Genomic DNA, 27,021 nt, shown 5'->3' on the forward strand with positions numbered 1-27,021 from the left:
AATGAATATGCAAATGAGCTCATACAGGCTCGTCTACAAGTCAATGTATCAGAATGTTAATGAGTTTTATGTATCGCTCTCTACTATGCCATACACATAGCACTAATTAATATGATTAGCCTTTGGCTTGACTACATTATCAAACAGCTAATAATGTGTTGCTAATGTTCCACAAACCATGTTCGCGTTCACCATCTTAGAGTCAGACAGCTGCCTTCTAACAATCAGCATCCTTAGAAATGCTTTGAACATCAGTGGAGAAAGGCATCCCGGCTATATTGCTAAATGTACCCGATTTTTCATATCAACAGAAAAACATACCGGGCTTCTCTTGAGACTCCCCTGCTTCGCAGCATAGTAATGATATGCTAACGCCCGTTCTCCTCGTGATGTGATTGGTTACAAGGTAGGTTGTGACGTAAGAAACACCGGCGAATTTTTTCACTGCAGTTTAATGAGAAAATGGTATACTCCGCAATGGTGTTGAATTTGCACATGGTTTGTCTTAAAGCATATTAAAAACACCACATAGATATAAACAACATTAAAAACTTGATTTTCACCACAGGGGGTCTTTAATAAAGAAGTGTTTACACTGACAGCATCCTGCCGTCCTTTTACATTTCGATGAGAGTTTGCGATTTTAGGTGCTTGAGTGCGATGTTGGCGTAGAGTTTCCTACAATGAGATGCACTTGACCTGAACTTTCAATGTGATAGATTAACTGGAGGTAATATTAGCCATTAATACAGCCAAAATAACCATTTTTATTTCATATATCAATAATAATATACGTCTAGTATATAGTTTAGTGTATAGAGCACAGTATACAGTAGTTAGTATATTAGTTTTCCAATCTGAACATAGTCAGGAGTGGGGTTACTTTATGTAAAACACACTGACTGTGGGGTTTATCCTTGATTAGCATATGCTATGAGCTAAATCTGATCAAAATGCAAAATAAGGTTCAACGCAGACAGATTGACCAGCAACACTGCTGACAGTGGATTTGTTGTGATAAAATAGGAGGGGAATCAAATGAAAGTCTAAATTGTTGAGACACCATCTGTCTCTGTTCACAAGATAAGGACATCAACAATCTGTCTTCATTGCAGCCAGACAGATCAAAGAGTCAAAGGAAAAACAGGCACTAGTTTTAGGGAGATCACTTATAGCTAGATTTCCCAGCAGGCTTGTTGTGACAAGTGGTCATTCGGTCATTATGGTACCATCTGCAAGGCTGTCTCATTGAAATACACAATTTCCTCTACTGTGTGAAAAAAGGGGATTCAAGCTGTTTAATACTACTTTGACAGAGGACAGATACAAAGAGACAAAAAGAAGTGGTTTGTGTTACCTTTCTGCTGGATCTTCCTGAGCCAACTTTCTCTCCACAACTTTAAGTGCTGCCTCGAGAGACGTGCTGGTTTGTTCAAGTCGTTTGTGGACCAACACGTCCTGGCCTTCGGTGACAGCCTGTGGCTGACCTTGAGGTGCTTTGCTTGGGGGACAGTGAGCTAGAGGACTGCAGGGAGGTGAAACGGCAAAGGCCACGCTCTGGGCGACATTGACTGTCACTCCTGAAGAAAAATTTTGCCGAAGGAGGAGATCATAATTTAGTATGAGCATAAACCTTGGGTCGCAAGTTAATGAATATAATTATGGGCAAATGCTTGTGAGAATTCTCAGGGCTAGTTTAGTATTAGTAGACTGTTAGGGTTAGTAGAATAAGTTTTCATTTACTTGCAAAGTTACTTATAGTCAGTAGAATGTCTGTTCAGTAGATAAAGTGTAAGCAGATATTAAGAAGACAGTCTACTAATAATGTCAGTCTAATAATGACTGGTAGCTGGCATGTAGTTGCTTACAGTATACTTAGTAGAATGTCTAAAGTGGACTATTGAAATAGTGTTACCAAATTATAAACTGAAAATATAAAAATAATAGCTAATTCAAAATATTAATAAATACTATGACAGAATATAAAAATACTAAAATAACACTGGAGCCAATCAATCCTAATGGATAAAACAATGGAGTTCTGCACAATACATTTTTAGTCAAATGTAAAGAAATGTAAAATGGGCTTACACAATCTTTTCTAACAATAAATCTTTTATAACATCATGTATTTACCGTCACTTTTAATCAATTTAATGTGTCCTTGAGGAATAAAATAATTTATTACTTTCACACACAAAAAAAACAACCCTTTTATAGACCACACATTTTTTAATGGCAGTGTATGTTTGTAAGTAGTTATGAATGTGTTTAAAATAGGTTGCGTTACCTGCAGTAGAATGGCGTGTGGGCTTAGAAGGGGTGGGAGGTTTATGTGGAGAGAGGCCAGATTTAAAAGGATTTTTTGTCAATCCGCCATTCTGCATGCGTTGCGAGACCATCTCGGTCCCTGTGGCCCTCTCATTTCCTTTTTGCGTGCTGGTGCCCTGACCTATCATCTGCAGTTCCTTCGGCTTGTGTCTCCTTTTGACCGTGTCTGATTCCTTTAAGTTAAACTCATGCACCTCTAGGGACGATTTGATCAATTGTGCCGACTTCAGAATTTCAACACCGGCCTCACACTCTATCTTAGCAGGTGCTATTTTGGTCCTTTGTTTGATGGTAACTTTGCCCTCTTCAGCGAAAGGTATGCTCTCCTGTGAGGATGTTGAACCTGCACATTGCTGGTTCCTCAGAGGGCCGATGTTTTCATCTGCAGGATTTTCTACGCCATGCTTCGTTTCATACGTCGAAGATTCACTAGCGGTCCGCCTACGGTTCCCCATATTTTTTGGTGGGGTGGCTGGCGTCATGGCTTTAAAAATGGGGCTGTTGCATGTCTTATTGGGGCTTCCTTTATTGTTCTCCAGCCTGGCTGCAATGCTGCGGACACTTCCTGCACTCTCCGTTTCAACCCCGCTTGTAGTTACCCCACTCGGGGCAGAGCTTAGTCGCTTTGGAGGGGGAGGAGGAGGACCTTTCCTCTTGGCACGTATGGCGAAGGAATGACTGCGGCCCACTTGACGCTCACTGCCGTAAGACGGTTGGCTGCGGCCGGGTTTGCGAGTAAGCGTTGCATAAGATGCCACATTGGCAGAAGTTGTCATAGGGGCTGAGATGTCGTCTTCATCATTCTCTCCATCCGACATAGCATAGCGTGAAAGACTTTGAGTTCGCTTTTTGGTCCGGGGTGTGTCTCCGTTTGGCTGCTGGGGTCTGATTGGACCTGGGCTTCCCATATTGGGATTGCATTTTTGATGCGACAGATAGCTGAAGCCCCTCTGAAGAGGTGATCCATGATGGGGCTGAGAGGGAGAAACGACCGGTCTGGGTTTGGTGAGGATGGGTGGATATGCAAAGCGTGCTATTTTACTAGTGATTATGGGTGGCGTCCTTGCTGGACTGCCAGATAAGGGGTGATTAGGTTGTAGCGGCAACACCGGCGCCATTTTGATAGGTGATATTTGGCTTCTATCCTGAGATTCAATGGCATATTGTTCCTTGCAGGGACTGCTGTCCATACTGCCCAAACTCTCTTGTGAGCGGCTGTGGGGGGTTACCGACGCCATTGGGCGTTCTTGCGACCGCCCTGACCCTCCTGACCGTGTACCAATGCTTTCTTGACTAAGACGCATGGCTGTTCCGCTCACGTTGCTGAAACCATCTTGGCCTCCACTATATCCGCTTCGAGCCATGGCGTTTTGTAGCTCAACGCTCAGCTCACTGTCCTGGAAGGTGAGCATCTTTGGTGACAGAGGGGATGAGGGGCAGTCGGAGCTGTCGTGGTGCTCGATGGCCACCAGCTCGAGGGTAGGGGGAACTCTCCGGCGCTGTAGCATCGCCTGCCCCTCGGCCTGGTTCTTACGAGCCTTCTGTACATCACTGAGCTTCTTAACAGCAAGCATCAGCTTCTTCTGATGGCCTGTAGATAAGCAATATGTTAATCCACAGATATACTTTTAGGAAAAATAATCTGATGTACATGGGCATTAATGACATTTTGTTAAACGAGTCGTTTATCTGGTGTATTTCTAATCTGAGAGCATCATTTAAATGCATTTATCTATCTACACTACAGTTCAAATATTAGAGGTCAAGAAAGACATTTATAATGTTACAAAAGATTTCTATTTCAAATAAATACTGTTCTTTTGATCGGTTTTCAAATTTGATAATGAATTTTTTTTTACTTGAGCACCAAATCAGCGTATTAGAATGATCTCTGAAGAATCATGTGACACTGAAGACTGGAGTAATGATGCTGAAAATTCTGCTTTGTCACTGCAGGAATAAATTACATTTTAAATATATTAAAATATAAAAGAGTTGGTTTAAATTGTAATACTATTTCAGTGTTACTGTTTTACTGTATTTGATCAAACAAATGTAACCTTGGTAAACAAAAGGGACTTCTTTCAAAAACATTAAAAGAAACATTTTACCGATAGTGTATCCATCAATCCACTTACCCAGCTTAATGATGCCAATTTCCTGTAGATCCTCCCATGTGATATCTTGCACTATGCTGATGGAGTCATATCCATTCTCTGCTAGGTTTTTCTGGTACTGTGGCAGCCCAATAGCACTGAGCCATTTCGCAATATCAGACTGAAACAAACAGACAAGTATGATTTTCCTATTCATTTATTTGATTAATTGACAATGGTTCTGATGGTTAAAGGGTTAGTTCACCCCAAAATGAAAATTCTGTCCTTAATTAGTCACCCTCATGTCGTTCCAAACCTGTAAGACTTTCGTTCATCTTCAGAACACAAATGAAGATCTTTTTGATGAAATCTGAGAGCTCTTGTTGACAGTTACGCAACTACCCTTTTCAAGCCCCAGAAAGGTAGTAAAGACATCATAAAGTAATCCATGAGACTTCAGTGGTTTAACCTCAATTGAAGTGGCGTAAGTTCTTTGTGCAAAAACTACTTTCTAAATCTTCAACGCACGTATACGCAACGTCTGATCTCGCGCCAACAACACACATGTCGTGGTGCTCTCATGAATGAGCGTTGGATATAATATTTTGTAAATAAAGTGGTAAATTATGTTTTTTTTTTGTGCAAACAAAACACTCAACACACTCAACTACACAAAAGGTTGTTGCGTAGGCTGTCAATGGAGGGACAGAAAGCTCTCAGATTTCATTAAAAAGAACTTCAACCATGTTCTGAAGACGAACAAAAGTCTTACAGGATTGGAACGACATGAGGGTGAGTAATTAATAACAGATATTAAATGTTTGGTTGAACAAACCGTTTAAGCATATAAAAATCAATGTCTGTGATATGAATTTAGCAATTATCTGTTTAATAACTACTGAGGTTCTCATTAGATGCGTCATAACCTTGAACTTGTACAGCACATGTAGGTAATGTTTAAAACTGTTTATATGAAAATATAGCATTGAATTACTGGAATGTAATCCGGCAACCACTCTGGGATATTAAAGTTGATGATCTCCATCGAGATCTTCTTGCGGTGGCCGGGCTTTGTAACGCCAATAGCAGTAAGATCCTAAAACCATACAAAAAGATTGATTCACTCACAAAATGAATAGCTTTTGTAAAATCATCTCAGAAACCTGATTACGGTATGTTCAGCTTTGATATCTATTAGATGCAGTAGTGAATACTAATGTGTTGTGGCAGAAATGCAGCAAGATGCAAACATAAGACTGTGTACTTAAATGCTGATACACAAAAAGATGGCTCACTTCAGGGGTCATTCTGCTGATTGTGGGCACATCATAACCAGCTGTGAGGAAATTCGATGTGTACTGCTCAAGCTGAAACTCACAGAGCCACTGGTAAATTGCCTCAGCATCCTGATTCAAAGAAATGATTGAGCATTATGCATACAGTAAAAGCAGAATAGGCCATCATGTTAAGGGCCACAGGTCATTTAGATGTGAAAATGCTAATAGGTGGTGTACTACTGAAAATAAAATAAAATAAAGAGAATTCAGATGATTATGTATGGCTACTATTCTAAGAGAATACAAATGTACTACTTAATAAATAGTGTGCATGTGCAGTGCATACCGTGTACTGCAAAAAAAAAAAAAAAAAAGTTAGGTAGAAAGTGAAAGGGTGGCCATTATTCCACAATAAACATTTCAAACTGTATGCAACATTATCACATGACCTTACTATATTTGTCACAAGACCTCAGCAAGTGGCATCTAATTAGCTTATTGAAAAAAGAAAAAAAATACAATTTTGTGTAAAAATAATAATAATGCTAATAATAGTAATCATCATAATCATTAGCAGTAGTAGTAGTGGTGGTGGTATTATATCAATTATAGTTGTTATATTACCGGTATATAAAATAATTATATAATATGGCTTTATATATTATATAAAATTTGTCATATTTAGTGCTGACAAATTGATAAATCGCTGATGGTGTGTGTGTGTGTGTGTGTGTGTGTGTGTGTGTGTGTGTGTGTGTGTGTGTGTGTGTGTGTGTGTGTGTGTGTGTGTGTGTGTGTGTGTGTGTGTGATCATTTGACAGCACTAGTTGTTTTACATTGTTGATCCCATTTGCACTGTAAAATGTATAAAAAGTATTAATATAATACTAATAATAATAACAATAACAACGTAGCACTACTTAATAGTAATTTATTATTATTATTATAACCCTATTATTACTATCCAGTTTTTTGTAAAAAAAAAAAAAAAAAAAAAATTAGTTGACAAAATGAGTCAAGAAAGAGATGCAAAAAATAGTTACATCGATTACACTGGAAATGAAAGGTCAAATCAAGCACATTGCACTGTGAGTCTTTTTGTTGACTATATATTATTTTTTACAATGTAGTATATGATAGTATGCTGTTCTGCGTTGGCCTCACCCTGCCATCTAGAAGTTGCTGTGGATGGATGACATGTTGTTCTCCAGTTCTGGAGCTGCTCAGTGGAATCCTCCGTCCAAGAGCACCTAAAGCGCACACACACACACACACACACACACACTTCTGTTGGTCATAGACTTGGCTATTGCCTTAGGCTGTGGAGTATAGACTCCCAGAGCAGTCTTTCATACATGTTATTGTACCTGCATGTTTATAAATCAGGAGTACATGTCTCAGCAGAAAAAAAATGTTCTCCTGTAACCCGAGGCACAGTTTTTTCGTCTTCATTAACAATGGATCATACCAGAATAGCGCAATCACTGACATTTAGAGATGAGGATTTAAGACCTACGGCTGTTTTGATGAGTGATTGTGAAAGTATGTGTTCATGTGAGAGACAGACAAGCATATACCTTCTTATATGATAACAAACAGAACACCCAAGGTACTGTTTGGCAAGAAACTAAAGTTACAAAGTTATGAAATAATAAAAATCCATAAAATGACAACCCATTAACTTGTAACAAAGCATGACGATGAGATTGAATTGATATGTACATTTTTTAAATGTCCACAGTGGCAATAACATGAATGTTAATATGCCTCCATTTAACTCACCTCCATAAAATAAGCTGATTTTAGGAGCGTTTCTTGATCTCATGCTTATTTTTAGATCCTCTTCAAGTCAAAGCCACAACAAAAACACTCTTGTGTCCGTGCCATTGATAATCTTCTCTCCCTCTCAAATTCTCCTCTTTTCCTTGGTATTTTAGACTCACACACAACTTTGCCTCTGTTGTGTCCTGCCCTCCTACTGAAATCTGACACTACACAGTATCAGTCTAGAAGTAAAAACGAGCAGGTATGAACAGGTATTTTAAGCTGCCTTGCTCGTGTCTTTATTGTGGTATTGGGACTCGGGGGAACCTTTTTTTTTTTTTTTTTACTTTTAAACCGCAATATTTGCGTATTGTGAAATTTGTATTACACCATTCTCTGAATCTGTCTTTTTCATGGGCAAGACATGCTCAAGGGTCTTAGTTAATATTAACTTCGACATTTACTAATACTCTATTAAAATCAAAGGTTGTGTTTGTTAACATTAGTTAATGCACTGTGAACTAACATGAACAAACAATGAACAGCTGTATTTTTATTAACTAACATGAACTAACAATGAGCAATACATTTGTTACAGTATTTATTAATCTTTGTTAATGTTAGTTCATACATAAATGTTAACTAATGAACCTTATTGTAAAGTGTTACCAAACTATTAAGTAATTAAACTATAAAAATGCTATATATATATATATATTTTAATCAATATAAAACACTTACAAAGTAAAAAAAATAAATAAATAAAAAAAAATTATTTGTTTACCTGCATATCATGTGACCATTAATAGACATCAGAGAACCGTGAACTTAATTCTATCACTGGACCTAATTATATTATTGACCTAAACTATTAACCTTTTCAGGGGGTACTTCAAGTAAATATATAAGGTTCAGCTGACAAAAAAAGTTGTGGAATCCCTGCATTGCATGTACATATTAAAAGACATGAATTTGTAGATTTAATGTGTTTGAAAGACAAAAGCCTTCCAAAGACAGCAATATGTGGTTAAATGACTATGACTATTAGATATGCAATGTTGAGAAAGCACTTCTTAAAGGAACATGCCGACTTTTTGGGACTTTAGATTATTCACCGTATCCCCCTTCTCATCTCCATGCGTGCCATAACTGCCTGACGCACTCACCGCTAGCCTAGCTTAGCACAAAGACTGGAGGTAAACGGCTCCAGCTAGCATACTGCTCACAATAAGTGACAAAATAACGCCAACATTTTCCTATTGGGAACTGGGAACTATATTCTCAGAAGGCGAAGCACTGCTACTACTGCGGAGTGATTTGCTCGCAGCACCTGAGAAGCCCCGTGGTGAGGAGCAGAGAGTTCGCTCAGAGTGTTGCGCTAATCACTCCGCCCAAGTAGCAGTGCTTCGGCTTCTGAGAATATAGTTCCCAGTATGTATACGGTTAGAAGATGGCTGCGTCTCATGTGACCTTGTTATTTGTACACGCTGTGACTATACAAATCACAACATGTAAATAGGAAAATGTTGGTATTATTTTGTCATTTATTGTGAGCAGTATGCTAGCTGGAGCTGTTTACCTCCAGTCTTTGTGCTAAGCTAGGCTAGCGGTGAGTGTGTCAGACAGAGTCACGGCACGGAAGGAGATGAGGGTATGTACGGATTTATCTAACTCTGGGGGATACGGTGAATAAGCTTAAGTCCCAAAAAGTCGGCGTCTTCCTTTAAAAGTGAAATTATTTCTGTAACTCCAGTGATCAAATGCTGTGGGTCTCAGTTTTCAGTGATAGGCTCATGACTAATGTGTGTAATTCCACAAACCCTGAAGACCTTCTGGACGTATCCAAGGATTATTTTAGAAAGGAAAATGTTAAAGATATAAAAGCAGTAGGGAGAATCAATGACTTATGAATAACTTACTGCCATTGTGAGAATAACATGTAATCAATAAAAAAGTAACGGTACTCTGATAACGAGTATTTTAAAAAAATTATATTATCTACAAGTACATTTTTGGAGTCTGATTATGTAATCCAGATTACATGTAATCAGTTACTACCCAGCACTGCAGATCTCATATATTTCCACAATTTATCCATCTTATGATTCGTTTCAATTCTTCAGCTCTGCTTTTACTGCTTACTCTCTTAATGACAGTGCTGACCTGAATGAGGGTCCGTGTGTTTCGCGGGGTCATGAGCGTGACTGCACTGTTCCACCAGTTCTCCAGCAGAGGGAGGCAGCTACATGTGGGAAAAACACAGCACTGTGTCACATTTAACTCAACAGCTGTCTGGCAGAAATAGCTCACAGAGACCACTACTGCGTGTGAAAGACTTCACACAGAGAGTCTAATTACTACACATGAATATTAATTACAATTATCAACAAGAAAATAAATGAATACCTCTTTCATTTCAAATGTAAGACTCTCTATTACAGACGTTTACAGACCCAATCATTGAGAATATTGAGGATAAATCACAGCATGAAATCAACATTAAGTGCGCAATGGTAATTTAAATGCAATAAATGCTGCAGTGGGAGTAACCCTATGCTCAGCTGCATAGAAAATTCAGAGATTATTGTGTTATGTAATAAGTGGGAATACCACTGTGATAGAGATGAGAGCCGTTCCCTTTAATTACTGTTCTTGCTTAGCAAAATCTTTTTCTATTTGCCGGACCCTTCAGCCACATAGACTACCGTTCAAAAGTTTGGGGTCAGCAAGATGGAAGGAAGTTAATACTTTTATTCAGCAAAGACGCATTAAATTGATCACTTTTACAGTAAAGACAATGTTATAAAAGGTTTCCATTTTAATAAATGCTGTCTATAGAACTTTCCATTCATCAAATAATCCTGAAAAGAATATTTACTTAGGATTATTAGGATACTTTAGGATTATTTGATGAATGGAAAGTCTCACACAAAATACTAAGCAGCACAACTGAAATATTTCTTGAGCATCAAATCATCATATTAGAATGATTTCTGAAGGATCATGTGACACTGAAGACTGGAGTAATGATGCTGAAAATTCTGCTTTGCCATCACAGGAGTAAATTACACTTTAAAATAAACAGTTATGATAAATGGTATATTTATATATGTAATAATATTATACTATTAATATTTTTACTGTATTTTTGATCAAATAAATGCTGTATTGGTGAGCATAGATACTTATTCAATGCTTTAATGGTAGTGTAAACAAAAACACCTAATGTACCAATGACAATTCAGAATCATTAATTTCTTTATTATTATTATTATTAGTTTATTCTATACGTGTAGTAAACTTCAAATATTTAGGTTAATAATAACAACAGGATAATAGTTATTTAATATTGGTAAGAATTGTTATTTTTCTGACTTGCTTTTTCAAGAAAACTCTTTAAAAATTTAAAATAACTTTGGTCAAGATTACAAGAAAAATAAGATACTGAGAGCACACGACAAAAAATGGCTTCTGTGGGCTTCTATATATAACAGTAATTATTTTTTCCCTTTGGTGCCTCTATGAACCATGAAATCCATGTACTGTGATGGGGTTCCTATCTTGAGAATGAATCAGTGCTGCATATTTCTCCACACAAGTTTTCTCACAGCTTCAGTTCCCTAATGAAAATCAATGGCCATGCAGACAGAATCAGAAAATCTCCAGCTTAAAGCAGGGGTGGGCAACTCTGGCCCTCGATCCACTTTCCTGTTTAACTCCAACTCTAATCAAACGCACCTGTACAAGCAAATCAAGGTCTTCCAAATGACTACCCTGCATCCGAAATCACATACTGTCTGAGTGGGTACTGCATTTGATTTTGAATTTTGATTTACTTTCCGACCGTTAAAAATGTATGTTTTATATAGTATGAATACAGGTAGTATGAATGAAATTCAGATGTGCTACATCCACCAAGTTGTTACTGTCATGTGACCTACTAGCATCAGTTGCGTCACCTCACATCCTTTCATAAATCCTCTACCGTGGCCACATGGACAAGTGTCCATCGAACGCGCACTTCAGAATCTCGGCGGACGTAGTAGGTCATCCAGGGACTTTCGAATCCGGTTTTTCGAATACTATGTATTTGGATATTGCCGTACCGTTTTTCGCAAACTATATAGTAGGGAAGTACTTGATTTTGGAAGCAGCGCTACTGTAGAAAGCTACAGGCATATTCGTTTTGATCAGGGTTGGAGATAAACTCTTGAGGGCCAGAGTTGCCCAGCACTGGCTTAAAAGGGAACACTGGACGTGTGTGAGACTGAAGCCCACCTTGGTGGCGTCCTGGACAACAGAAGGTGACTGATGGGGTCCATTGTGAGGAAAGTTTCCCTCAGTGCTCTGTCCACTGCCAGCACTGCGACTGCTGCCCATGCTGCCTGCACTACCCACACTGTTCCGGTCTCCTGCTGAAAGAAAGAGGAACAGACAAACATAGGAGAAAGAAAAACAGTTGGTGAAATACTGTCCCCCAAAAAAAAACACTCCTTTTCTTCACATTGGCCAACAAATGGGGGGAAAATTGTTCGCACTGCGACCTCTGAACTCCAGTAAGGTCTCTCTAGACAAGGGGAATGTTAAGGAGTACAAGGGGAAGTTGAGGAGGACTCGTGCAAATTAAGGAACGTGAATGTCAAGCTGATTGTAGGCTGACAAGCATAGGACAAATATAGCCTGAGGAAACAGGAACCCTGTGAAACAGCTGGGAAATATTCAACTTGACACGAAAGTCACTGGTGTGCAGGCTTTAGGACCAGCGGATGGACGTGAGGAGGAGAAGACAGGCTAGGGGAGACACGCAACTCTTACCATTGAGAGAGGTCCTGAGGACCCAAATATCCTCTGGCTCTTTGGGACTAGTTGGCTTACACAGGGCACTGGGACTGTCGGGAAGCACACCTAGCAAACACAAATACTTTAAAGGGCCAGAGGGGGAGTCTTAAGGCCGACACCAAAGAACTAGCAGCGACAAAAGTAGACTGTGTTCTCTTCATGTCACGTTAAAAGTTTTTGCTTGAACACAGCCAATGGGCAACTAGTGCATACTGTACGTTCTGTGCCTGTATGAGAGGGAATAACTGTCTATATCAGATGGTGGAAGTAGTCTATATTCGTCACTCAAAAAGGGAAAGAGACTGCGGATTATACAAACCGCAAGCAAAGTAGCACATGCTTTCCATTTCGAACCATGTTGATCATCATTGCAGAAGAATTGTATGAAAATATTTGCATATTAGAATTCTCATGTAAGATGATGTAAAATTAGAACAGCCGTCTGTGTGTCTTCTTAAATTGAATTCATCACTTTCACTTTTCTTCTCGTACAGTCGTTCGCTAAACTGAAAAGCCAATCAGAGTGAACGTCTCATAGACTGCCCGACGCCGATTCAACATGCTCAATTGGCCAAAAAGCCACCAATGAGATCCAAGTAGTGCTGATGGGCCACGGTGCAGAACACACCCAAAAAATTGAGCTGACGGCCGAACGTTGGTCTGGTGTGTTATGGCATTTAGGGCTCAGTCGATCAAAATAAGCTTTAGTCTAGGAATCACATGAGTTTGGAAAATATGATGGGCTAAATTGCAGTTTATGTTGTTTGCATGCTCAAGGATGGAGGACTTTTTTTGCTCTCAAAGATGCTTGAATGGGCTCGTGAGGATACAAGTTTGCAGGCGTGTATACTTGAATTCATCCCTAAGAGTCTAATTCTCACGCTACCTGAGTGCTGATCCAGCCCGTTGTGGTGAGTCAGTACAGGACGGGTGGATGAGTATAAGGTGTAGGAGTCATCAGTGTGAGAGGTGTGATGAGAACTGTGTGAGGGCAGGGCTCGGGACAGAATGTGATGTCTCTGGCTGGGCAGTGAGGCTTGCCGGGAGAGAACGCCCCCTATGGACACAACATTGAAACACAAATGAGGCACCATGGGCACAAATGAAAAATCATCCTTGAGAAAGATGATTCCATTAGAGACATGCTTTAAATGATATAAACTAAAGGTAGTTTATGAAAGTTTGGGGTTAGTACATTTGAAAAAAAAAAAAATAAACATTATGCAGGAGGGATGCATTAAATTGGTAAAACGTGACTGTAAATACATGTTACAATTAATTTCCATTTCAAATAAATGCTGTTCTTTTGAATTTTCTATTCCTCAAAAATATTATCTTAAAAAAAGTATCACATTTTTCTACAAAAATATTAAGCAGCTGTTTTCTTGAGCACCAGATCAGCATATTAGAATGATTTCTTAAGTTGTTACATTATGATGTTACACTAAAGACTGGATTAATGATGCTGAAAAGTCAGCTTTGCCATCACAAGTACAAATTACATTTTAAAATATGTTAGAATAGAAACTTTAAATTATTATTATTTTATTATATACAACATTCGTGTTTTACTGTATTTTTGAACAGATAAATATAGCCTTGGTGAGACATCTTTCAAAAACATACAAAAAAAAAATCTTACCAACCCCAAGCTTCTGAATATACATTTTATTATTCATTAAATAAATAATAAAAGAAAAGTGAAAAAAGAAAATGACATCTTTAAAGGAATTGTTCACCCAGAAATGAAAATTCTGTCATCATTTACTCATCATGTTGTTCCATGTCAACCTGTTTTTCTCCATACAATAAATATAAATGGGGTCTAAAACAACATTGGACTTTCATTGTATGAAAAAAACGGGCATTACATAGAACAAGAAAGTCATACAGGTTTGGAATGACAGAATTTTCATTTTTGTGTCAACTATCCTTTTAACATGAAAGACTGAGAAGGACCTGGGGAGGTTTTAGCATCTTGAGATAAAACGAGTGGGAGAAAAACCCCAGCACAACGAGATAAGTGGTTGGGTCTTAATCTGGCGGTTTTGCCTCCATCATGTCCTCTTCAGCAGTATTGAAGCAGGAGCTTATAGTGGAGGCTAATTTCGTACGAGCAGCAGGATGTTGATGCTGTGACATGACAGAATGCTGAGTCTGCCGCTGCGCTCGCTCTCGCGAACAGAAAAAAGAAATACCAGACTCATTTCAAGGAAAGATTTTTCTGCTCAGGCCCTAGCAATCTAAGGCCAGCTCCCCCTTTCATAGAGGCACATGGCTCTAAAGCTGATCCGCCTGCCCCCAATATGTTCCTGTTAATCCCATTAAAGTGTGTCTCTGCGTGAGCCTTCATCAATGGACTACATGTCCACATGTCTATACAAGAATTTATGAGAACTGCACTAGTTCAGTATGCATTATTTTGATATGCATACTGTGGGATACAAATGTCAGAGAGCGCATTTAAAATCTGGGATTCAAATTCTATTTTAAACCTGAAAATAATGAAGGTTTCAGGATTATGAAAGATTTTTAAAAAAAAGTTATTAAAAATAATTCTGCACTACTTTTAAGTCAAACACTTATGCAGCTTTTTTTTTAAAGCAAAAGGGTGACAATATTTCCAATACAAATGCTGATAATATAATAAGGGCTCCAGACTAACATTTGAGAGCAGTTGCACCTGTGCACAAAGTTCTACAGATGGTGGTGCCAGGATTATTAATCAAAGTTAATCTATTGTTAAATACTATTGTTTTGCGTTAAAAAGTGCAAAAATAACATTAAAATTGGATGATATTTAGAGTAGAGTGCTGGGAAAAGTATGAAGCAATTGAAAGCACTTGAAAAGTGCTTGAAATTCACTTAAAAGGTTTTACATGACTGACTTTATCTTTAGTGGGAAATGTAGCCAAGTAGATAGGTTATCATAATTTGACAATGGACCATATTTTTGTAGTGAACAAATAAATGCTTGAACAATAAACATAGATTTTTTCCAATATACCTGATCTGCGACTAATGACCTCCACGATGGAGGGAGGAAAGAATCCCACACGGTCAGTGCCTCTCTGACTGTCATGGATGTGCCCTTTCCAACGTCCATCCATGTGCTGCTCTAAGACCTGGAACAGACCAATGAGATCGCAGGATATTCAGGACCAACAGGTATTACACAGTGTCCTAACCAGACAAAGAAAAGTGATAAAAGGTATCTTTTCCATGTTAATCAGTGTTTTTGTCCTATAACCAGGCGTGATGGCGTGGCTAGAAGAACAACATGCAAAGTATGACTGATTATGTGATTTATTTAACCGATTTATTTTATGTACTTATCCATTTGCGAGTGTTGTGCGCTTGGAGAGACTCCGCCCACATGCTCTTCTAATTGGCTGTGCTTTTGTATTGATTCTGTCTCGTAATAGTGTCGCGTCTGTTGTGGACGGACAAAAAGCTTGTCGCTAGAATCTTATCGCATTGCATCTGGTTAGGACACTGAGTTAGAATGCTTACACATTTTTAGAGAATTCGAGCTAATGAGACTTCTCTTTTAATTTTGTGTGTAATAATTTTAAATAATCTACGATTTAATTATAGCCCACAGTGTACCCTTCACTATTCAAAGTTGAATAACCTTTGTGTCATCAAGTTGTAAATAACCATCTTCTAACCTTTTCTTCTAACCTCATGGCCAAGCCTGTGATCGTTTCCTCATTTGGCCGAAAACAATGCGGTAAATTAAGTCAGTTGACATTCCACACATGGCAGAGAGGACCCGTGTAGCAGTCAGTGCATCTGACTGACATGAAATTGTGTTTAAAGTAGGTCTGGAAATAGACACGGATACATTTGCTGTTTATGTGCAACGGATGTCTGAGGGTTTTTTTAAGAAGTCGATTAAATAAAAGAAAAACTACAAATCAGGTAATGGGGCAAACATGCCCAATGTGAAGAATAAACACGTGGACATGCAATATTGATTTGGGTTGAAATAAATCCAATATCCTACTTCAGCTTTGAAAATTAGTTTTCTATTTTTCTAATGTTTAGTCCAGTTTAGAACAGTTATATAAAAATGTTTGACTGCTCAAATTATATTTTTGTATAATTTATATACTTTTATAGTATGCATTAATATTTAGAATTTTAATTTATTCTTTAGTAATTTTGTTAATTTTTTTATAGTTCTATTTAGCTTTATTTTTTTTATTTTTTTTTGTGCTGAAATACAATCTGCAAATGAACCACACTGTTTAATGAACTCACCCCATAGTGCTTTGTTTCTCAAAACCGCATTTAAAAGGTCCACATCTGTCTCTTAAAGGTGAATAATGGTTCATATTTTACCTCTTACTGTATTAATCATTGAGATGTGTTAATTTACCCCTAATTCAACTCCTTAAAGTCCTAATATTGCTGGAAAGGAACTATCTTTCATTGCTATCTTTTAAAAACACCTAAAGTCTCTTATGCCTCACTGATACAAAAGCACAGCAGTCTTTTATGCTAGCAGAATAGACGCCTAAAGCTATCTAGACAGACAAGGTGTGAACAGTGACATAGCGTACATGCGGCACTGAGCCTCGGGCTGCACTCTATGGAGTACACGCACAGTCTTTTAGTGGGGGTGAAGCACACTGTTATGAAGGGAAACTAGGCTGAACACACACTACTATAGCACAAACAACAAGCTACGGTTCATTCAAGTCAGACATCAAAGGTTGTTTGGCAAAAACCTGTTGCAACATGCTAAAGTATTCTCTGTTGGGAAGACCAAATTACCATCCTCACTTATTCACGTTACTGCTATGTCTTATGTGCAGGACATGATTATATCAGTTAGACATATGATATGCAACGCTGAGTGTTGTCTTGCATCTTAGTGCATATTTTCTAGCGTTCTAAAACTGCTTTCAGCTTTGCTGTTTTTTCCACTAGTCTAAACTTTGTTGTTTGGGGTTTTGATGTTTCTGTGATTCATCAGAATACAGTTATTTGGTAAGAATGCAGATCAAGGCAACGCTCAAGCACATTGCCAATTATATAGGCCAATTGCATAACGCACATTATACAGTATTAAATTAGGACACCTCTTGTGAGAAATAGTGGAGTGTTGCTTTTAAGCCTACCATGATTACATCTCCTGCCCGGATGTTGAGTGCAGTGGGGTCATGGAGATTCCAGTAGTCCTTCAAAGCTCTCACCTGCAATGCTCCACTGGCATCTAATGTCACAACCCAGGACAATGGATGCATGAATGAGTGAGAGAGACAGAAAAACAGTTTGCATTGAAAAATTCCTCTAATCGGGGTGGAAGTCATTTTTGAGGTCTTGATATTAACCAAGGTACACAAAACTACTACCTGAAATTTTAAGAATTTAAGACTTAGGTGGTGTGTGTTCCAATAAAGAAGTGTAATAAGTAGAATTTAAAGAGGAGTAATGTAGTGTTTAAATACTCTGAAGCACTTAGCACATCTGAAAATTTAATGAGGAGATGAGCTCAGAACAGGGATGCTAAACACCCCTCATCTTCAAACACAGCTCCTTCAGCTGTTTTAGTGCTCGTATCAAAGCGCGGACTTCAAAGACAACAAGCTGCTGGATTACAGGAGGGACAGTAGAAGGGTGCAGCGACTAAACACATCCAGACACACAGTACGCCTAGACACAGACACGCAAACAGGTAAACAAAACTTTTAGCTAAATCTCCAGGCATGGCTGCCATCGATATGCCTCAGGACAGTAATGTTATGCAACTCTATAAGCTTTATGACAAAAGCTATGAAAGCAGATTCCCAGAAACGAACACACAACACAAAACACCCTCTAGACAACCATTGTCTACATCCAGTCGAAGCTAACAATGAACAAAAACATTTGGCCTGACATTGAATAATATAAGGTACATCAACAGTAGAAAGAGAAAGGAAAGGAAAGGAAAGGAAAGGAAAGGAAAGGAAAGGAAAGGAAAGGAAAGGAAAGGAAAGGAAAGGAAAGGAAAGGAAAGGAAAAGGGGAACAAAAAAGCCTGGAAGAGAAATAATAAAAACAGTAATGAAAGTGAAAAGGACACAAAAGGAAAAAGAAACAGCAAGGAAGATAATAAGGAAGAGGAAAAAGAAAAAGAAAAAAGATAAGGAAAGGAAAGGAAAGGAAAATTAAAGGGGGAAAGACAAGGAAAGGGAAAGAAAAAAGGCATGGAAAGGGAAATGGGAAACGGAAGGCCTTGAGGAGGAACAAGAAAAACACTAAGGAAAGGGAAAAGGAAAGGAAAAAGATAAGGAAAGGAATGAGAAGATGAAGAAAAGGAAAGGAAAAAGGAACAACAAGGAAGAGATAAAGGAAAGGAAATGGAAAGGAAAAGGAATGGAAAGGGCAAGGAAGAGGAAGAGGAAGAGGAAGAATGAAAGAAGTTTTGAATTTCTGAGTCACCTCTAAGGAGTTGTTTGATTTCTTTGCTTGCATGTGAAGTGGTGAACTGGTTCACAATGTCCAGGGCTGTTTGATTGTAGGTGTTGCGGTTGTTCACATCAATCCCGGTCTAAGTGACAGATGGTAAACGAGTGGATTGAAATGTGATGGTTAGTTCAGTAAAGAAAAAACTTTGTATACAAACAAAAATACTAAATGATATATCACTGTGTTCTGATATGACAGACCCGAGCACTTTACTGTGAATTGTCTTTCCCAGAGTATTTATTCTTGATAATAAATCTCACATAAGTTTACTTTAAACTCTCTTAGAAATAAACCATGTATTGCCATAGTGCATCTTGCGTAGGAACAGAAAATATGCAGATGGTAAATCAACACTGTTCCTATTATTCTGTATGCATCTACTTACATCAAGCAATAATTTTACTACTTCCGTTTTCCCGTAGAGGGCAGCCTCGTGCAGAGCCGTTCCGGATTTAGTGGTTCTGTTTATGTCAATCCCAGCTTTTAGCAGCAGTCTAAAAATGAATGATAGACCACAGCGATACATGAGCCATCCTGTCCACAAGACACGAACAAAATCACTCATGTCTTTAATAAACGGTACAGTCAGCTGCTCATTACCACAAGATTAAACCTGACATGGTCATCAGGTATTATACTGTACTATGTCCTTTATTAAATTGCTATTTGCCAAATTAATGAACAAATTGATATAAAATATTGATTTCTGTTTAAATTAATTAATATGCGAGAAGAAAAATACAGTATGAGAAACATGAAACTAGCAAAACTATGCAAGACATTTTACCGTTATGCCTCCAACAATACAACTAAAAATCAACACCAAAAATTGCATAGTGAGTGGACTGAACTGAAACTAAAACCACGTGATGATAGGAAGTTCAAGACCACCAGCAAGGGGTCAAAAGTCATGGCAATTTAAAGCTTTTGAGTAACAAAAACAGCCTGTGCATCAATCAATTTTACATTCCGAGTGTCTCTTCAGGATTCAGTATCCAACGCAGCAGTACAGTCTCCATTTCCCATTGAGCTAATTGATTAATTCAGCCAACTCAATAGATTAAAAACTTGCCTTCCCTCTTTAAAAGAGGTCACCAAAAGTGTTCACCCAAGAATTCCCCCATTTAGTCATGACGACAGATTTTTGACTAATGTACTGACATCACAAGAAATGTGAAGAACCTATTGTGCGCGCTTCTGACACATCATTTTTGTAGTCTGTATGAATTTTGCTGTCCATTTCAGAAATGATCCGTACATAACAATTTGGAACATTGTGCATTTGAACCAAATTTTTTGAACTTTTTGGAGACCCCTTTAACTTCCATTATATGGAAAACAGCAACCAATATATTCGTGTCCCACTGAAGAAAGTAAGCCATACAGGTTTGGAACAATATGAGGGTGAGTAAATGACGACACAACGTTCATTTTTGGTTGAAACTACAGTATACGTCAGTAATCAACATGACAATAATAATAATTATTATTATTATTCACCCGAGTAAAAATGTTAATTGATTTCTTGGTTCAACACATCAAGAAATAACAAATCTGTTCAGCATAAACTCATTCAGTTTTTATGAAGGCCAAGCAACTGAATGTTTTATACTAAGAAATGTGGAGCGGCCGTCTGTTACCACTGTCATTCTTTCCCATGTTTACAAGTTCCAGCATTCCAGAAAGGCAGTGGAGGGGAGAGCTGAAGCTTGAACTTTCATATATGGTTACTGCTAGAGGAGCATGTTGAGCAGCTGACTGGCTGGTGTAACCCTATTCGGCCTCATTCCTATGCATGTTACCATCACAGCGTACTCAGAGCGGAGGGCAGCCCAGGTCAACACATCCACACACTGACAAACGCACTACACACACTACACTCATTCCACACCTTCTTCTCTTCACCTCACTTGCTCGACAAACATGTCAACAAGGCGTCCAGCCAAAGTCTCCCTGACTGACTGCTGGACAACATACTTTGTCCAGCAAACATACGTTGCAAAAAAGACAGACAACCTCCCTCCCGGCATGCTTGCATGTATATTAACACCCATATTTTCTCACTCTTATTGCAACTGACTGCCTATAGAAGTTTAAGGCATAATAGGTATGCTCCAGATGCGACAGACATCAAAATGCACAAATTTATTTATGATGCCTTCTCGATTTTGGCCAAATTCTAAGATGTATTCTCTGTGAAGAAGGCAATCCTAAAATGCATTGCAGTGGGTTTTTTTTTCTTCTTTAAATTTTGGGTGAATCCGGTGATAGTATCCTATTAAATTCACATTGTTAATTATATAGATTCCCCCTTCTATGTAAAGCGCTTTGAGAACTGAGAAAAGAGCTATATAAATGTAATGAATTATTATTATTAAATATATACACACACACACACAATAATACACACACACACACACACACATACATACATACATATATAAATATATTTATACACACACACATAATTATTATTTTTATTATTTATATTATTAAAATAATTTATTAATAATAAATAATTATAGTACTTTTTAAAAAAAATATTTTTTTCAGGCAGTAAAGGCTTAAAGAAAAGAAAAAGAAATGAAATCCAAAATGGCAGATGGAATAGAAATGTTCATCATAATAAACGATGATCATAAACTTATTTTCCATTCAACACTTGAAAATAATTAATAAAAAATGCATCAATAATAATTTAAATGGATTAAAACTGGTATAATCAAAAATGTACTATTTTACCCAATGTTTATGTGCGCGATGTTATTTATTTTAATACCTATTCGATTATCGAGCCATTACTTAGTGGCATGCTACAGTCAAACTCCATTGAAATCAATTGCAAGTCAAGTCTCCCTGCTATTTGTGTGGAGCAGGGACTTGCTGATTATGTCAAGCACTCCAAATCATTCACTAGTGAGGTTCCATGATCACCTTTGTACTGTAGGTAGTATGCAGCTCACTATGTTTTTAAAAAGAGCTCACCTCTCCTCTGAAACAATGACAACAGTTTGAGTGCACAAGCTGATATGTAGACTTAAAGGAAGATTTCGAAAAACACAACAGGATTCAAGGGGTTAGGGAAAAGTGGACCTGATGATGTCCTTATGGCCGTTGCGGGCAGCCAGATGCAGGGGGGTGTTATCTCTGCCGTTCCCTTCTAAGAGAGCTACCACCATGTTACTGCTCAACAACAGCTGGGTCACCTGTAAGAAAGAGTTAAGAAACAGTGATCCAAAACTAGAGAACTTTCAGCCAAAAAGCGCTCCAGTTTTGCCTTCTTAGGTCTAAACAAGATGTCACTGCCAATTTAAAGTACGGGAAAACAACCAGCCTGGTTGTCAGCCCAGGCATATGACTTTGTACTCCCTGGCATTGAGAATCTGTCAAATGGAATTCCGTTTCCAGCTGGGGCAGAATCCTCCCGCAGCCCAGCAACTGACTCGCTGGTGTGCTGCTAAATTAGACTCATTCCATCAGCCCGACTCTCGGCAGCATTTGCATTCTAGAATTCCAAATGACTTGGGCGAAAGATAAAATAGAAATAGTTCACCCTGGCGAATCTAGTTTGAGGTGATTTAAAGATCTCTCTGTCATCAGGAAAGCTATCTCAGGCAGTTTGTATGAGCTTACTGATATTCTTTGCCCCCGAATGCGCACGCGATACAGTCTTCGCAAAAATAAACAAGACCTCTTTCAAGCTTTGTTATGTCATGAACTCCTGCTTATAATTATATTTGAGAATGCAGTGTGGAAATAGATTCAGCGCTATAAGCTTACACTGAGACTGGGATAAATGCGTTAGAAGTTATAAAAGGCACAGCCATTTTAAATCGGATAAGCCCTAACTATATTGATGCAGAAATACCAATAGCTGAACAATTCCACTGAACCCACGTCATCTCATCCCGGCTCACCTTGAGTCTGCCAAACTCACAGGCCAGATCCAGAGGGGTCTTCTTCACCTTGTTGACAGTACAGGGGTTGGACTGGTGTTGTAGTAGCATTTCAGACTGAGGGACACAGAAACAGAGATACAGTGAAAGGTCAGAGGAGCGGTGTCTGTCTGCATAAGGTTTCTGGGATTACACAATAGAAGACAATGTCAAAAGTCATATCGGTTTTAGTCTACACATATATGAAAATCTGAAATGGCATCCAAAAAGGTCAAGGACTAACAGGGGAAAAGCCAGAGAAATACCGTTGATCCTTTGTAAATGATTATGTTATATGGCACACCATATATCCTGTGACATTTTTTGTAAGAAAAGGTAGGCCACTTGGAAAGGGAATACTCAGCATTTCAAGCCCAACAACTGGTCAATCTAACCTGGTTCTGAGAGGTATCATATACACAGCTAGGTTAACTAAAAAAAATGCATTGTTTTGAAACAAAGCCCTGGATCTGCAAAGTAATGTTATATCTTTGCCAGGAGTAGGGACCTCTTTTTTGCCTTGAGCGTGCAACGACATGTCTTGCATTTTCCTTCCTTTCCCTTTAGACAACATAAAACACTACGCGTCGCTTTTATCTAGCTGCCAGAGATCTGTAAACAGCCTCAAAAGCAATATTTTGGTTTGAGTCGCAGCACATTCCTGAGTCACTATCAGTGCAGCATTCAGCCTTTTTGAACAAACTACTGAGTGATGTAATTAGTGATGCACTGAAATTTTGGCAACTGAAAATACTTGTGTATTATAATATTATTAAATTGAATAAAATGTCAGCGCATCAGTCAATAATTTTGGCCCACTATGTCGCATTTACCTCAGAAAAGCCATTAATGAAATTAAAACATTTCTGGAAGGCGGTACATGATCTAACTTAAGATTGTGAAATCCCCGCTGGATATTACACCACCACGGTACCTCTTTGGTACGGAATTGGACAAGACACTGGACACCACATGTAGGAAGAGGATTATCATAATGTCTTATAGCAAAGAAATGCATCTAGCTCAATTGGAACCAACAAAGAAGACCCCCATCATTTAATCTGTTTAAACAAATCCTAAATGAAACTTTAAGACTGGAACAACGCACATACACCCTAAAAAATAAGGGGGATGCCTTCCGAAGGATATGGGAACCGCATATGGACCTCTGACACTACCATGTCATAACAGGGTTTGGCATGTTTACATAAAATTCACAAAGGATGAACAGTGATCTGTGACCATGGACTGACTTGATTTAATTTGCTGCATTTTATTATTATTATTTTTTTTGTCTGTTATGTTAATAAAATGTTTTAAAAAATAAATAAAAAGATTGGAAAAAAATAAAGAAAAGCCATTAATATACATTTCATATTTCTATTTTTAGTCATAAAAATAGAGGGGAGAATTCTACACTATATTGTAAATTAACAATATACCCAGTGTGCATCACTAGGTATAACATATGCAGAACATAGAACATATACCCATAGTTTGTGATGGCAATACAAACTTCTATTATTATCGTAAAAAAGAAAAATAATTTGTTGCATGGAAATCACTTGGTGTGTGTTCACTTGGTAGGTTTGGTCTGATTTAAACAAACTCTGGTGTGATTGCTTAGTTCACTTGAGTGTGGTTCATTTGAGTAAGTGTGACAGTGCCGTCCGAACCTTGGTGTGCACCAAACAAGCAAACCTAGATTAACCTAGACCTAGATTTTCAGGGGGTCTCTGTCCACACCCAAATTAACTCTGATACGGGTTCAGCTGAAATATGAATGTAACGGACCAAAGACATCTCAACAAACCAAAAACAGGATTTGATGTCACGGACCAAAGACATCTCAACAAACCAAAAACAGGATTTGATGTCACAGTTCTATTACAGTTCGATACAGGAGTCGGAACCGCCGTTTCCTTGCAGCAGATGTTCATTTATGTGCAACAGAGGGATTCCTTGCACACTTTATTAGCTCTTTGTGAGTTCTCAACTGGAAAAAATACCACTATATGAACAACACACAACATTGTTTTGGATGTTTGGTAAATTCCATTGCAAAATATATGTCATAAAAGCGGTCCAATCAGGTTGTGGCCCTATCCTTATACCTAATGTTTTGTAGCTTTAGGTTTAGTGTTAAAAATGACAGTATTAATGCTAAACGAACCAGGACTGAATGTATAATTTATTTTATGACTACATCAGTACAAATCCCCACCATACCTGTCAACTAAACCCAATACCAAACCCAATTTTGTCCTCAAGTCTAGAATCTACAGTATTTGAATCTTGATAGTGTTGTCCCTTGTGTCAGCGTAGACAGGCACAAATTGCTAAAGGTAGAGGAGTAGTGAGGTACGTACCACCTCATGGTGTCCGTACTGTGCAGCCAGGTGGAGAGGGATCTGTCCATCTTGTGAAGCCCCATTCACAGAAGCTCCAGCTCTTAGAAGCATAAGTACAGTCTCAGCATTCCCCTGCCAGGCAGCATAGTGCAATGGACGCATACCTTCAATAGTGAGTAGAAAATACATTTTTTTCACAGCTTCTAGGGTTTTTTTCACACTGGGAAAGAAACTGTGCTTTCTTTGGTGGTGCAATCATTTTTCTTTTAAAAGGGCTATGCGTAGAATTCAGAAACCTATTACTAGCGACACCGGTGGCTGTAAAGTGAACTGCAGCAAGCCACTTTTTGCTCTAGCCTGCTTTTATTCACACGTAAAGTACAAGAGACTGAACATGATTCAAGGCATGAAGTAAATGCTTTTTCAGTTTTTTGCTTATATGTAAAAAAAATTAAAAAAATAAGTTGGAAATCCCTTTGCAGCGATATACTGTTAACGAACATCCCGGACACTTTCCAAACTGCTGAATGCAACGTTTAGATGAGATGTAACTATGTGCTGTGCGCTTTCATCTCAATGACAAAATAAACACATGACAGCAGTGAGTAAGTTGTTAAGAAAGCATCTGATCATAGCGATGTGGATATGTTTGCACCAGCTCTTCAATTAAGTCGACAGATGACGTAATTAAAATTACACTGTTATGATAGTTTGAATATAAAGTCAATTTGAGAGTATAAACTAATATAGATCTGGCTGTGTGAGACTATAGTTTGAATTAATCCTTTTCTTTGCATGACACATTGACATTACAGAATGTCTCTTTCGGCATTATCCTGAACATTGTATAAGCATTGATTTCATGTGTCATTGAACAAAAGAGAGGCCTTTTGATTTTAACCAGAAACAACGTCAAGAGTCCTTCACATAAAAATTTGTCTACAGGTTTTTATAAACAATCTAGGAAGTTGGGGAAGGAATAAACACACGTTTTTTACATTTTGTTACAAGCTCTTCACACTTTGGCAATAAAAATGTGATTAATACAAGAACATTTTTAAATATAGCTCCTTTAAAAAAGGGAAAAACGATGACTAGATTTTCTATGCTCAGCTCATGCACATAATATACGCATGTACTATCTATCTATCATTCACTAATTAATTAATTAATTAAATTATTCTTTAATTTGTTAATATTATTTTATTAATAATGTTTATTTTAGTTTTTTTGGGGTGGAAAGTGTTGATATGGGGACAAAAGTACATTGTGTACAAGTAAAGGAAAATGTTAAAAGGTCTCACCGTTACTGTCTTTGATGTCCACAGTGGCCTGTGCCTCCAGCAGCAGAGCCAAGAGGTCAGCGGTGCCAGTGAGAGCCGCATGATGAAGAGCTGAAAAACTGAAGAACGGACAATCAGGAAAAAGTTCTGAAAACCACACAAATTTCCTGGAAACTGTTAAAAGCTACTTTAATCTCTGAACTGATCTTTTATTGGTTAAATTAAAGCATTTGGCCAAGCAGCAACTCCTAAGATTTAATTAAGAAATATAAACTGTAAACATAAAAAATATGGTGTATTTTTATGCCCTGATGACCCCCCCTCTGAATCAATATCTTAGAAAATGCCTTCATTCATTTTACAAACAGAACATGACAAAAATACATCTCATTTAGCAGAACAATAATCCATCTGGTGTGAAAGAGGGAAATGTTGTCCAGTCTGGCACAGTTTTTGTCACAGAGTTCAATTGAGTACAGCACTGAGATCAGTCCTGACGGCACAGCAAGAGCGCACTGCCCAATTAGCAGTTAGATCTCTGCTTTCACAGTCGCTTTATGACAGGGGATGGTCCAGCTCCTAAAATATGCATGTGTTTGAGGGAATGGATGACTGGAAAATGAATAAAAGAACATTTCTTAACATACTTTAAAAGTACTGAACTCAACTTATGCGGATTAGGCC

At 38.1% G+C, this 27,021-nt stretch overlaps 1 protein-coding gene across 4 annotated transcripts in view; it reads right to left on the reverse strand.

Moving 5' to 3' along the window:
• Positions 1–27,021, reverse strand: part of caskin2 (CASK interacting protein 2) — a 49,727-nt gene that overhangs the window by 1,104 nt on the left and 21,602 nt on the right. For 2 of the 4 annotated variants that reach the window (XM_079594837.1, XM_079594839.1), the window contains 17 exons: positions 26,359–26,456; positions 25,073–25,218; positions 22,686–22,781; positions 21,862–21,974; positions 19,154–19,262; positions 18,742–18,850; positions 17,437–17,531; positions 15,315–15,432; positions 13,194–13,364; positions 11,747–11,883; positions 9,632–9,710; positions 6,869–6,954; positions 5,723–5,833; positions 5,422–5,523; positions 4,470–4,608; positions 2,291–3,922; positions 1,358–1,580 (listed from right to left, as the gene is read on the reverse strand). In XM_079594837.1, coding sequence (XP_079450963.1) covers positions 1,358–1,580; positions 2,291–3,922; positions 4,470–4,608; positions 5,422–5,523; positions 5,723–5,833; positions 6,869–6,954; positions 9,632–9,710; positions 11,747–11,883; positions 13,194–13,364; positions 15,315–15,432; positions 17,437–17,531; positions 18,742–18,850; positions 19,154–19,262; positions 21,862–21,974; positions 22,686–22,781; positions 25,073–25,218; positions 26,359–26,456 — 3,564 coding nt within the window. The remainder of the gene's footprint in view (positions 1–1,357; positions 1,581–2,290; positions 3,923–4,469; positions 4,609–5,421; positions 5,524–5,722; positions 5,834–6,868; positions 6,955–9,631; positions 9,711–11,746; positions 11,884–13,193; positions 13,365–15,314; positions 15,433–17,436; positions 17,532–18,741; positions 18,851–19,153; positions 19,263–21,861; positions 21,975–22,685; positions 22,782–25,072; positions 25,219–26,358; positions 26,457–27,021) is intronic. The other 2 variants (XM_079594838.1, XM_079594840.1) reach the window with 1 other exon arrangement.

This window comes from Phoxinus phoxinus, assembly GCF_949152265.1.
Source record: "Phoxinus phoxinus genome assembly, chromosome: 21".
Lineage (NCBI taxonomy): Eukaryota > Metazoa > Chordata > Actinopteri > Cypriniformes > Leuciscidae > Phoxinus > Phoxinus phoxinus.